The 14,356-nt window shown below is 42.4% G+C and overlaps 1 protein-coding gene across 1 annotated transcript; it reads left to right on the top strand.

Moving 5' to 3' along the window:
* The first annotated feature begins 5,866 nt into the window (after window positions 1-5,866).
* On the top strand, window positions 5,867-10,089 carry LOC100893396 (cytochrome P450 2J2). The gene is made up of 5 exons (XM_030987445.1): window positions 5,867-6,309; window positions 6,753-6,847; window positions 7,084-7,691; window positions 8,317-8,644; window positions 9,308-10,089. The coding sequence occupies exons 1-5, from the start codon at window positions 6,050-6,052 to the stop codon at window positions 9,484-9,486; spliced, it is 1,470 nt and encodes a 489-aa protein (XP_030843305.1). The 5' UTR covers window positions 5,867-6,049; the 3' UTR covers window positions 9,487-10,089.
* The last annotated feature ends 4,267 nt before the right edge of the window (window positions 10,090-14,356 follow it).

Genomic DNA, 14,356 nt, shown 5'->3' with positions numbered 1-14,356 from the left:
CAATCGTTTCGAGAGAAAAAATGTCGTTATAGGTGAAATGAAATGTAGAAATGAATAAATCAAACGCCGGATGAATTCACATTCAATAAGCTCAACCAAAGGCATAGAAACCATTGGAAATAAGAACATTTGAGCGATAAAAAGCTGAACTTGTAAAGTAGATGGTGGAATGCCTGGCTGTGGAACGATGAGGATAAACTTCTTAAAAAAATTATCCATCGTGACCCCGTTCAAGAATTAGACAAATGGAACAGGTTATAACCAGTATGATTATAAAATTACATTAACATTTGACAGTAACAAAGATAAAGGAGATCAGGTTATAGGTCTGTTTTCTCAATGAATTTTCAACTACAATTACATGCTACCCATTCGTATATGTGCGTGTGTGAGGGGAGGACTTTTTAAATATAATCTTGAATGTAAGCACACCCAATTGTATTTTATACTGATTTTTATTGACCTTTTTTACTTTGACAATGGACAAGGAATGAAAGGTGCATCACAAATGGCAGGTGAAAGAGTTGCATGGCTGCTCTCGTGAAGGCCCCAGCAGCGCTTTGCAGCGCCAACTGAAGTTGATGATGATGATGGACCTTAAAGACCCTTTCTAATAAAAAAATACAATTTTTTTTTATCAAAGGAAAGCTGAATGAACGTATAATACAAAAATATAGAGATAAAAACAAACTATTTTCCCTACCAGTCTGATATTTCTTGAATTGTTTTTGCATAATGAGCCTTTTGATTGATTGAATGAATGATAAAAATGAAAAAACAAAGATGACCGAAATAGGATGTTTTCATAACTCGTGCATCTTATTTTATATAACCCCCGGAAGCTCTGGGGTTTTAGGTATTTAATTACGGTTAGATGAGCGTCCAGGGGTCCTCTTTAAGGTCAATGACGTGTTCCGGGGGGGGGGAGAGCCCCCGGAAGCTCAGGGGTTTTTGGTTTTTAATTACCGTCAGATGAGCATCCAGGGGCCCGCCTTAGGGCCCTTTGTGGGGTCCAGGGGACAAAGCCCCCGGAAGCTCGGGAGGTTTTGGGTATTTAATTACGGCCAGATGAGCATCCAGGGGCCGCCTTAGGGCCCTTGGTGGGGTTCCAGGGGGCATAACCCCCGGAAGCTCTGGGGTTTTAGGTATTTAATTACGGTTAGATGAGCATCCAGGGGCCCTCTTTAAGGTCAATGACGTGTTCCAGGGGGGAGAGCCCCGGAAGCTCAGGGGTTTTGGGTATTTAATTACAGTCAGATGAGCATCCAGGGGCCCGCCTTAGGGCCCTTGGTGGGGTCCAGGGGACAAAGCCCCCGGAAGCTCAGGGGTTTTGGGTCAATTACGGTCAGATGAGCATCCAGGGGCCGCCTTAGGGCCCTTGGTGGGGTCCAGGGGCAGAGCCCCCGGAAGCTCAGGGGTTTTAGGTATTTAATTACGGCCAGATGAACATCCAGGCGCCCGCCTTAGGGCCCTTGGTGGGGTTCCAGGGGGCATAACCCCCGGTAGCTCGAGGTTTTTAGGTATATTACGGTCAGATGAGCATCCAGGGGACCACCTTAGGCTTGATGGGGCTCGGGGGCGGAGCCCCCGTAAGCTCTGGGGTTTTAGGCATTTAATTACGGTCAGATGAGTATTTTTTTATACCTTATTTGTGACATTGGCAGGTCACTTATTTTTTCTCTCCGTCTTTCTTTCTTTTTCTCTTTAACATACTTTTTCAAAAAGTGAGGCGGGGGGGGGGGCTCGAGCCCAGCCACCTTGCAGACCATGACATAAAGGCTTCTAAATAAGCGTATTTTTCGCCTGACTGTAGTTTGAGAATTTCTTATTGTCCAACAAACGCATAAAAGGTATGACTTACAAAAAAATGGAGAAAAAATACCGGAAAATCATGTCATAACAGCAACATTTGTAAATCACTGGTATCGAATAAGAAATACACCCCCATCAGTACGCCAGCTTTCAGGGGCTCATGTCTTCTCACCCCTATTACAAAAAAAAACAGACACGCTTTCCCATTCTCGCACAATATGTCCACGATATGCGCGTATCGCTATTATAAAGACCTACATTGATAAATACCGTATAGGTGGAATGCGCAATGTTTATGAAATTTAATTTCTGTGAACTTTCCTTTTCTTTGAATGTGATTTAATTCAGGTTTTTATTATTGTTATGTTCTTTTGGGTTAAAAATACAAACCATGTTTACTCCTTTACTGCTTTTTTTTTTTTTTTTTGAGGGGGGGGGGCAAAAACGCGTTTTGCCCCCCTACTTTTTTGATTGGGGGGCAACTGCCCCCCCCCCACCTCCGGCGCCTATGCTTGAACGCAGGCGCGCCGGAAGCAGTTTGGGATTGGGGGGGGGGGCAAACATTCCAGGGGGCTCACCTTCCAGGGGCAGTGACGTAACGAGCAAAAACGTTTGGAAGGGGGGGGGCAGAAGAAAAATCTGCATCACCATCACTCTTACACGTTACATGCAGGGCAGGCCCCGCGGAACGTTTTTCAAAGTGGATTATTAACAATCAGGTAGAGCGTAAAATGGCGTGGGGTCCAGGGCCTGGGCCCGGCCCCGGTAGGGGGTCAAGGGGCTAAGCCCCCAGAAGTTTAGGGGTTTTAGGCATTACAATTATGGTCAGATAAGCATATTTAGATACCTTATTTGTGACACTGGCAGGCCACTAATTGGCGGAGAGTCCAGGGAGCAGAGCCCCCGGAAGCTCGAGGGTTTTAGGTATTCAATAACGGTCAGATGAGCATACAGGGGACCGCCTTAGGGCCCTTGGTGGGGTCTGGGGCGGAGCCCCCGTAAGCTCTGGGGTTTTAGACATTTAATTACGGTCAGATGAGCATCCAGGGTCCCGCCTTAGGGCCCTTGGAGGGGTCCAGGGGGCAGAGCCCCCGGAAGCTCAGGGGTTTTAGGTATTTAATAACGGTCAGATGAGCATACAGGGGACCGCCTTAGGGCCCATGGTGGGTCCGGGGGCAGAGCCCCCGTAAGCTCTGGGGTTTTAGGTATTTAATTACGGTCAGATGAGCATACAGGGGACCGTCTTAGGGCCCTTGGTGGGGTCTGGGGCGGAGCCCCCGTAAGCTCTGGGGTTTTAGACATTTAATTACGGTCAGATGAGCATCCAGGGTCCCGCCTTAGGGCCCTTGGTGGGGTCCAGGGGGCAGAGCCCCCGGAAGCTCAGGGGTTTTAGGTATTTAATAACGGTCAGATGAGCATACAGGGGACCGCCTTAGGGCCCATGGTGGGTCCGGGGGCAGAGCCCCCGTAAGCTCTGGGGTTTTAGGCATTTAATTACGGTCAGATGAGCATATTTTGGCGTGGGGTCCAGGGCCTGGGCCCCGGTAGGGGGTCAAGGGGCTGAGCCCCCAGAAGTTTAGGGGTTTTAGGCATTAAAATTATGGTCAGATAAGCATATTTAGATACCTCATTTGTGACATTGGCAGGTCACTTATTTTTTCTCTCTCTCTTTCTTTCTTTTTCTCTGTAACAAACTTTTTCAACAATTGAGGGTGGCACGAGTCCCCGAGCCCGGCCGTTCTGCAGACCCTAACATAAATGCTTCTAAATAAGCATATTTTTCGCCCGACTGTAAACTTATTTGGGAATTTTTTAATTTTCCAACAAACGCATAAAAAGGTATGACTTACAAAAAAAATGAAATAATATACCGGAAAATCATGTCATTTCAGCAACATTTGTACATCACTGGTATCGAATAAAAAAAAATACCCCCCCCCCCCCCATCAGTACGCCATCGTTCAGGGCTCATAAGCTTCTCACCCCTATAACAAAAAACAGACACGCTTTCCCATTCTCTCGCAATATGTCCACGATATGCGCGTATCGCTATTATAAAAACCTACATTGATAAATATAGGTAGCATGCGCAATGTTTAGGAAATTTAATTCCTGTTAACTTTCCTTTTCTTTGAATGGAATTTCATACGTCATTTAATTCAGGTTTTTATTATTGTTATGTTCTTTTGGGTTAAAAATACAAACCATCTTTACTCCTTTACTGCTTTTTTTTTTTTTGAGGGGGGGGGGGGCGTTTTTTTTTTTTTTTTTTTTTTGGGGGGGGGGGGGCAAAAATGCGTTTTGCCCCCCCTCCCACACTTTTTTGATTGGGGGCAGCTGCCCCCCCCCACTTCCGGCGCCTATGCTTGAACGTCTTGATCTGCAAAGCCTAAAGCGTTGAAGTTGAACGGAAATGAGGAATGGCGAGAACGCGCTGGGTTTTTATAACTCCCGAGTCAGGACGGGATTGCACACGGGGTTGAACCATGGACTTACTAGACGTCCATGGTTGAACTGCCTTTGAACGGGGTTGGTCGGGTTAAAAACTAGTTAGAACAGGTGGCGAACTAGTAAGAATGTGTTTGGACGTATTGGGAACGAGGTAGAACTAGTTAATAATGGGAGTTAAACTGGCTACGGACTGGCTTGGACTGCCTAATCTACCCGATCTGAACTTACTATGAACTGGCTGTGGACGGGGTACAAACGAGATGGACGTATTGAGGACTGTTTACGAACGAACTAGGATCGTATTATAGACATTTTTCTGACCTGTCTCTCTAGTCTTGGGGGGGGTAAGAGGACACCTTTTTTTTTTTGGTCTCAAAATTTGAAAATTTGACATTTTGCTCCGTTGGGGGGGGGGGGGGTAAGGTCACCTTTCTTAGGTCAGCCATGGGGTATTTTTTTTATTTTTATTTTTTAATAATTTAAAAAAAAAAAAAAAAAAAATCCAAAGGGGGGGGGGGGTTTAGCGATTTTTAGGGGGGTTTACACACATAAAAATACCAAAGGGGGGGGGTTTAACCCCCCAAACACCCCCCCCCCCTGCGTACGCGCCTGGATGTAGGTGTCTGAGGCAACTGCCCCAGGTGCTTTATTTTCATTTGAATAAATGACACGGCGAAAGAGGGACCTGGGTCCTGTTTCATAAAACGTGATATCAATCACAAGTTACAAGCTACTGTTATAAGCTACTGAAATCATGGCATCTGATTGGCTGAGAGCAAATTTGTCATAGAAATTTAGCAGTTGTTATAGATAATAAGTTTTATGAAACAGGCCCCTGGTCTGGTGGAGTAAGAAGTTCTTATAAATCGTGTTACTATTTATTAGTATAGCGACGTGCAATCGATCAGCAACCCGACTTTTAATTCTTAAACGCGAACAGGGGATTCATAGTAACAATTGAAAGAACTATTATTGAACAAATAGAAACTGGAGATCGCAGACATACTACAATCGAACACTGCCTACCACACGCTGCACTTTGACACGAAGTACGTGATAGGTAAAGCTCATTTTACATCCATAAAGGAGAGGGAAAAAACACAATAACTTCCCAGGCCATCGTCATAACATCTAGGGTCTTTCTGACGTACTATTCATTTACACATTACAACAAATCATATTTAAGAAATAAACCACCACAGTTACCCGCGTCTAAACTTGAATGATCAATTATCAAAAACTTTGTTCTGATGGCTAGACATTCACTTCAAAGGTAATAATGTATGCAAATCATGCATGTTAAAAGAATGGATATCTTGACTGTATTACTATCATAATCTATCCCTTATCATTAATAAAATGATCACATATAATATAGTTTATGTACATACAACTGAGTAAAATGGAGATGGCGTACATAATTTCGAACACTGCCTGGTACACGCTGCACTTTAATGAGTCGGACTTTGATATGAAGCACATGATGTGTGCCATCCGTAATGGAGAGAAAAACACGACATAAATTCCCAGTCCATCGTGATAATATGTGGAGTCATCTTCATATGCCTGTGAAAATACCAGATCACATGTCACTGGGTGTTATCAATGCCAGTTTGTTACTTTGAACAGCGCACTGGAGTGTTTGTTATATTTATTGGCAATATCGAACATTGGTGTTGTGCGTTGGCCTAACAGATTCGCTACGATTTGACGGGATACATTATTCGTACACTATTCATAGTATACTCATCATTTTAATGTCATTTTCATTCGTCAAAGACTAAATATGTTTTTCCTATCATCAACGTCAGTATTACTCGGAGTTATAGGGTTTCTCTTCTGTTTATGGTTCGTTCGGCGTCCAAAAAACCTTCCACCCGGGCCATGGTCGCTGCCAATCATCGGATACCGATTCAAATCGGGTCTAATTCACGAGGCTTTCGTGGACTTGGCGAGGAAGTATGGGCCCGTTTTCAGCGTTCGGCGAGGCCCTCTTCTCTTTGTTGTCTTGAACGACAGGGAGAGTATGAAACAAGCTCTGGTGAAGTCAGGACAGTGGCGGATCCAGGGGGGGGGGCCCGGGGGGCCCGGGCCCCCCCCCCTTGAGAAAAAAATCATGTAAAATCACGTGATTTTTACCTTTTTTGGGGGTTGGGCCCCCCCCCCTGGCGCTCAAGGGGGGGTGCAAATTGAAATTTTTTTGAGGATCAAAAAAAAAAAATGTGCTCACTACCCCCCCCCCCCCCCCCCCCCCCCCCCCCCCCCCCCCCCCCCCCCCCCCCCCCCCCCCCCCCCCCCCCACTGAGCGAATTTTTGGCCGGCGCGTTTTTTAAATTTTCGGGAGCAAAAAAAAAAAAAAAAAAAAAAAAAAAAAAAAATTGTGTTCTGTACCCCCCCCCCCCCCCCCCCACTGAGCGACTTTTCGGCCGGCGCGATTTTCAAATTTTCGGGAGCAAAAAACAAAAAAAAGTTGGGCCCCCTCCCCTAAGAAATCCTGGATCCGCGCCTGAGTCAGGAGAATTCTTTTCAGACCGATTCATACCTGGGCATCTCAGATGGGGAATTCCAGATGCTGAAAAGAATGGTAAAGTAGGCCCATGTACCGCATCCCGCTTGTGGATTCTCAAAAAGGCCCATGAAATTTGTATATAATAAAGTATAATCTTTACGATTTAAAAGCTTACGATTTAAAAGCGAACTTACCTTGCAAACGTATAAGTTTTTCTTGTTTACAAAATTCAATGAGTATGAAGGCAAACAGAGTTTAGGCTGTTTGTGTCTGTTTTATATTTAACCAAATCTGCTTTATCTTTCTTATAGCTTCCATTGTTTGGAGTAATGGCAAGCCATGGGATGACCAGCGAAAATTCTCTCTTCCTGCTCTTCGCTCCTTCGGCTTTGGTAAGAAGAGCCTCGTCCCTCAGATCAACCTTGAGTCTCGTTATCTGGCTGATGAAATCAGGGCTCTCCATGGTGAACCCACGGATCTATCGGCTTTGTTGAATAAAGCAACTGCTAATGTCATTTCACAACTGGTCTTCGGTCGCCGATATGAGTACGACGATCCCGAATTTATTGGCGCTCTGGAGGCATTGGCGGATGCCTTTGGTCTCGTCTCAGAAACTGATCCAGTTATTGTCTTTGAATCACTTGTTCATACTCCGTGGTACAAACCCTACCGTGGTTGCATATTCAAGCTAAGGGACTTCGTCATGTCTCATCTCTACAACCATCAAGAAACTTTCCAGAAAGATAATATCCGGGACTTCGTTGACGCGTTCCTCGCACACGACATCTCGAAAGATTACCCCATGGACACGTTCTGGAGGATTGTGTTGGATTTCTTTGCCGCTGGTACTGAAACCACAGCGGTGGTGACTTCATGGGCGATACTCTACCTAGCTGTTCACCCAGATGTTCAGAAGAAGGTATAGAATGATTGATTGATTGATTAATTGAATTATCGATTGAGTGCTCTTATTCATCAAGTTTAGGTACAAGCACTAAAATCGTGATATCACTAGATCATGGACTTTACAAGGGTTCTAGGACACCTACCCCCTGGACATCCACCCCCCGGATAACCACCCCCAGTCAACTACCACATAGGACAACTACCTCTTAGGACAACTACCCCCTAGGACAACCACCCTCTAGGACGACTACCCCTGGGACAACTACCCCCTGTCAACTACCCCCAGACAACTACCCCCTAGGACAACTACCCCCTAAGACAACTACCCCCGGACAACTACCCCTACGACAACTACCTCCGGACAACTACCCCCTGGACAACTATCCTAGTGGGTTGTTGTCTGGGGTAATTGTCCTAGGGGGAAATTTCCCCTCCTTGCAACCACCCCCCTAGGGAGCGCGCTTCGCGTGCTCACTACCGCCCCCCCCCTAAAATATAATCCTGGCTACGCGCTTGGACATGACATGGTGAAGTAGGGGTGGGGGTGAGGGATAACATTTCCCGACAAGTTAGCATACATTTTGTTAAAATACGCGTATTTGGGGTTGAATCTTAAAGTGTTTTTTTTCCACCAATAGGTTCAAGATGAGTTGGATGCAGTTGTCGGGCGTGGCCGACAACCAGACACCAGTGACCGCCCAAACCTTCCCTACTGTGACGCCACCCTGATGGAGATTATGCGCATCCGTCCTGTCCTCCCTGTCTCCCTGCCTCACCTGACATCTGCAGATGTCTCCATTGGACCTTACACTATTCCCAAAGGGACCATCGTTATCCCTAACCTGTGGGCTGTTCATCATGATCCCAAGGAGTGGTGTGATCCCCACCTATTTAATCCAGACAGATTTCTCAGTGCTGATGGTCAAACAGTCGTGAAGAACGAGGCTTGGATGCCATTCAGCATTGGTAAGATAGCTCGTGTTCTTCTTCTTAGGGAATGAACTCGTAATAATAAGAAGAAGAATCCTTTAAAGTCCACTCCAAATTTTATTAAACCGAAAATGGAAATTCGTTTTACCAATTGATCGTGAGCCCGGCAGCCAGTGAGCAGCGCCAGATCGACGTTGCTCTATCCCTTATTGTTGAACGCCAAACAAGGTAGCAGCAACAATACTCCCGTATCATCAATCCTCATAAACCGTTCACATTTCGCCTATTTCCCCCCATATGCTGTCATAGTAGAGTTTCTCCCATGAAAGACAATCAGAGCCTGAAAACAGTTTAAAGGGGAACAGTTTATACTTTATGATCAATACCTGATACTTACAATTATGAAGCGTTGTATAGGCAAAAATAAAACTCTTTAGGATTTTGGAAAATGTGAAAAGTTAAGGGGGATAGGGTATCGATCGTGTTCAAGTCTGTGCCTAAACTTCTCACGTAATGTTGATAGTTAATAAAATTACTTTTAAGCGAATCCACCATGCAAGGAGGCACTGGGCGGATTGCGTTATAGATTATTGCAAATGGTGTCAGAGTTCTAGTAAATGGCTTGCGTAAAAAAGAATGGTTACAATCCTTCCAATTATCAATTTACTAAATATCGGCATTTTCCTCCTCTCCTGGCAGGCCGTCGCGATTGTCTGGGAATGCAACTTGCCAAGATGGAATCATTTTTGCTCTTCGCCAACCTCTTCCAGCAATTCGATTTCAAGCTTCCTCCTGACCAACCAACCCCCAGCATGCGAGGTCACACCGGGCTGTCTATGCCTCCAGAATCCTACCAGATTTGTGCTATTGAACGCTGAGTTTTGCCGCTTTCATGAGTTTTTTCGCTAAAGACTTCGTTAAACTGCTGTATAAGCGAGTTCGTAATTAGGATTTGCGCATGTGCAGATAAAGGTCATTCGTTCGCAAATTGTAAAACCATTGAGACGAATACTCGTATCGTGCTCATGAAAGTTATGTAATTAGTATACATTTATGTACCGACAGTTCATTTATCTGATACACAGATGGAAGTATTCTTCTCAAGAGGGCAAACAAAAGGTATTCATGAAGCACCATCACTTCGGCAGTGATTATTCTAAAATGCACAAGTGACACGTATCCATAGTGTAACAGATCTGTGGAGATTTGGGGGTCATGCGTTCCGAAGCTATTTACGAACTGGTTTAAGTACATTTTATGAGAGTTTGTCAAAAAGACAAATGGATTCATTCCTATCATGCCACTGCAGTTTATTAAAAAAAGTTTTTGTATATAATGCAATATAATGATTAAGCTTTGTATGATCTCTATCAGTAATATGTTGGCTGATATATAGATTTAGGAATACTAGTTTCAACAGACATATTTTATTTGTAATTATAGGAAGAGTTTGGCGGTATAGACACATCAACTTTTTTCCTAGATGACACTTATGTTATTTCCTGCTATAACTTCTTCTTTTTTGTTTTCTTTCGTTTCAATGATGATCTGAAATTTGACTATTCACCTTAACTTGAATTGATTTTTCTTTTGTAATCACTGGTGAATTGGTGATTATCTCAAACTGCGTGTATTTGCTTCTCCTTTTGCAATTTGCATAATGAAAATGTTTGATACTTTTGCATGTACATTATCCAAAATGGTGGATTTTATTCCAATAAATTAGATTTCATTTGATTTTATTTATTCGTCCAGCAAGTTGGTCTTTTTGTATTGTTTAATTATAATGATGAGGAGACTACAACTACTACTACTACTTCTAGCAGGCGCGTACGCAGGGGGGAGGGGGTTTGGGGTTAACCCCCCCCCCCCCCTTTAACTTTTGTATGTGTATGTTTTTGAGAATCCCCCCCCCCTCTTTTTTTTTTAATACAAAAAAATAAAAAATTAAATTAAATTGTGGTAATTGGTGACCCCAAGAAGCCGACCTTACCCCCCCCCCCCCCCCGCCCCAACGAAACGAAATATCAATCGGCCAAATTTTCAAATTTTGGGAGACACCAACAACAAAAAATGTGCTCTTACCGCGTAAATTGGTTTGCCCCAAAATCCTAAAAATGTTTTAGCCATGGATTGGATTAAAGAGAAAACCAGGCAATAACTTGCTATATGTGTTTGTTTACTATCATTAAGTATCGTTGAATGTGCGAGGGATACGTGAAGAGCTGAAGCGAAAGAAAATATTCCTTTGGCTCCATCGCCAAAAGTGTGACATAGCATTTTTGCAAGAGACTTTTTTGTCAAGAAACATAGAAAATATAGTATCTAAAGAATGGAAAGCACTTTGCTTGTTTGATCATGGTACACGATCACGAGTCAACCATGCATGCGTGTGATTGCGCAGGCGTCGCAAAACAAGTTCCTATTGGTTAGAAGGCCAGGAAACGGTAACACCCACTCTGTAACCATGGATACAATTTGGGAAGGACTCACATGACGGACATGAACTAGCGTTTGAATTCATTTTCATTGTTATATTTCAAGTGCAATAAAGAGCTTTCGTTGTTGAATGCTTAACTAGATGTTGGGTGTTATTAAAACAAAACCAAGTTTTTCTTAATCACTTACTCATATACACTGTAGTACAATTTTTCTAATGTCTTTTATTGGTTATACATAAATGATAAAATATCAGGAAACGTAATCTCAAAGAAAACGTCTTAGATAGTTCTTTTCTTAAAACTATGCTTAATGTCTCTTTGTTATCAAGGTTAAGATTGGGATGATGATTTTCAGCAAACTTGTTGTGATAGGAACATTATAAGGTAGTAAATAAAAGATTTTTTTATGAATAAAGTGAAAATTGTCCGTTCCAATAATATTTTATATCAAATTTCTCCGTCCGAATAGTCGAAGATGTTATTTAACTTGTGTTTAACTTTTTTCTTCTTCATTTGAATATGATATTTCATCTAATAATTTTTCACATTCTACAGAACTGGGACCCGTTTTACAAAGCCCTTTTCTCAATGACAAAGAAAAATAAATTAGTGACAAATCTGCTGATAACCGATCAGAAGCAAGGATTTCACTAGCTTATAAAAAAAAAAACTGTCATTTGTCACTGATGACCAGTTTTGTGAAATGGGACCCTGTACCTGACTATCAAGTTAACAACAAAACTGAAGACAACGAAGCTAGAAATATTTAGTTTAAAAAAATATTATCGACGATATGGCAAATTTAAATATTTTATAGCAGGTTGTTCAGCACAGCAACATAAAGAAATGGTGATTACAATAACCGGTACAAACCATGCATCTGTGTTTTAATTTAGAATACAGATACATGCTATGCGTGGTGACAAATAAATTGTGTCAATTACAAAACATATTTTGCAAGTTCCTGCCTTTTTATCAAACAATTTCGATTTGACACGACTACAATATAACTTCTTGTACATCAGCAATAGTTTACACAATTTTGTTGCCCAAGTCATATCTGGGTTATACAATCGTAATAGTGAGCATAACATATGCCATTTTGTATTGTCTGGGGCCCGTCTTACCAAGAATTGATATTAATCACAACTTATTTGCGATTGATATCAATAGCAAATGTGTACATATAGAAGATAGGAGACTGCAAACTTGCGATTGATTTGGATCAATCGCAACTCTTTATATGATGTACTTTGTGACTGGAAAATAGTAACACATACACACTCTAAATTCAACTGAATTCCAGACAAAAATCTAGTCTTTCTCTTTCTCTACATTTGCAGAGTTGTATTTTGTACAATATTGAGAAATATACATGTGAACATACACAGAATAAAGCTAAGAAGTATACGGATTTTTGGTAGCCGGGCATGACTGAATGCTATACATACAGGCAATATAAGCATAATTCACATGTTGACATACATGCTCAATACTTGGTTTAATTAATTAATGGTGTCTTAATGTAGTATACTTAACGTTACTGGTACTTAAAGCGCTGGGTAAACATTCTCCTAAGTCTACAAACATGAATTAAAAACATAAATCACTCCTACTACATTTTACAATCAATGAGAAAAATAAATAGGGAAAGAGATCGAGAGAGAGATACAGGGATTGACCTTTCAGTTTTACTTCGGATGCATTAATATTTAGTAAGTTTTACATTTCAGAGTTAACTGTGAATGATGAGATCGAGACCCGATGCATTCATGTACAGTTCATCAGTTGGGTTCGCGACGCTGTTAATATAAATCTGACTGTTGTTCATGACTGGATGCGAAGCGTTCAGATGAAAGTCGTCACCAGAAACACTTGGATCGTCATAATCCGATTTCAAAGCAGCAATTCTCTTGGTTTTTCGGCTCATATCGGGTTCGGCGTAGAGCTTGTTAACATTTCTTGTGGGACCTGACCTGTTTGCCGTCGGATCGTGCCTTCCATCCTTTCGTTCCACCGATACTGCAGACGGTCTCTTATTCCGAATGACATTGCATGGATCGGAAGGATCTGTTTGTCCATCAATTGGGCGAGGTGGCGGTTGAAAGGTCATCGGGGATGCGGCTGCGGCACAAGTGTTAGTAGAAATATGTTCGATATCATCAACAGAACAGTACGTACTGTCTTGAAACGATGCGTTTGGGACGACTACACTAGGTGGTGCACTTGCGCCTCCAATCTGAATGCAATCTGCATCACTTGTAGAAATGCACCCGGTTTCGCGCAGGTGCTGTTCTAGAGAAAGATCTTTTCCCTCATTGATGTTTGTAGTATGATCAACGGACCTGTTGTCCACAGCTTCAGAGTTGCCACGCAAGGAGATTATTGGAAGTTCACTCTGAATTTCCTGACAAGAACGCATGGTGCCCACACCAAGTTGCTTCCTGGCTAAGGTGTCAGTCGGTACATCATTCCTTGGCCGAGGCCGTGCAGAAGAAATATTGGTCAGTTCAATAGATTTCGCAGCGTCATCACTAGCTACTGTGCTTGAAATCATTCCAACATTACGTGTTGGCTTTACGCAACGCCGATAAAAACCGCGAATGATAATGAAGCACATAAAACTAGTCAACAAAAATGCTATTGTTGATAGTACGGTCGAAGAAACGATAACAGCTAGCATCAGATTAGTTAGATTTGTCTCTTCCGAATTCTTCGATTCAGAAGTATTTCTTATAACACTGACGTGGATAGTTTGACATGAGCTGTCATCTGTGGAGTTGCTTGACGAATTTATGTCTGAAACTGATGTTGTATTAAAACTCCATTTTGCCACATCTAAACTTCTAATGATATAGAGTAGCGTTGCGTTTGATTCATGTTTCTCTTCACCGCAGAAAAAAACGATACGATCGTAGCCAGTGAATATTTCTTTCGTGATGGGTTTAAAATCATCATCAATTAATGTGTACCACTTGTTTGCAGTACAACATGTTAGGTTCTCAGTTTTGACATTTTGAATCGTGTATCGTTCTACAGGCGGGAACTTACAAACTTTTTGCTCATTTCGTTCGGGATTCGAAATGACACATCTGTCTGGCAAGGTTCTTCCATCAAACATGTCTCGGGGATCAACGTAAACACTGAAATTGTTGGTGAGATTTAATCGACCGTCGATGTTCATGTTTATAGTTTCATGGGAATAAAGCAGATTGTCTCCCGCATTTACAAGATGTGCTTGATCTCTTTCGATCACCTGCACCCATTGGCAAGTCATCTGTAATTTGTTCCTTTTCTTGTCGAATAA

Source organism: Strongylocentrotus purpuratus, unplaced genomic scaffold (assembly GCF_000002235.5).
Source record: "Strongylocentrotus purpuratus isolate Spur 01 unplaced genomic scaffold, Spur_5.0 spur5_scaffold_16, whole genome shotgun sequence".
Lineage (NCBI taxonomy): Eukaryota > Metazoa > Echinodermata > Echinoidea > Camarodonta > Strongylocentrotidae > Strongylocentrotus > Strongylocentrotus purpuratus.
The sequence above is the reverse complement of the archived record's forward strand: the minus strand, read 5'-3'. Positions and strand labels throughout refer to the sequence as shown.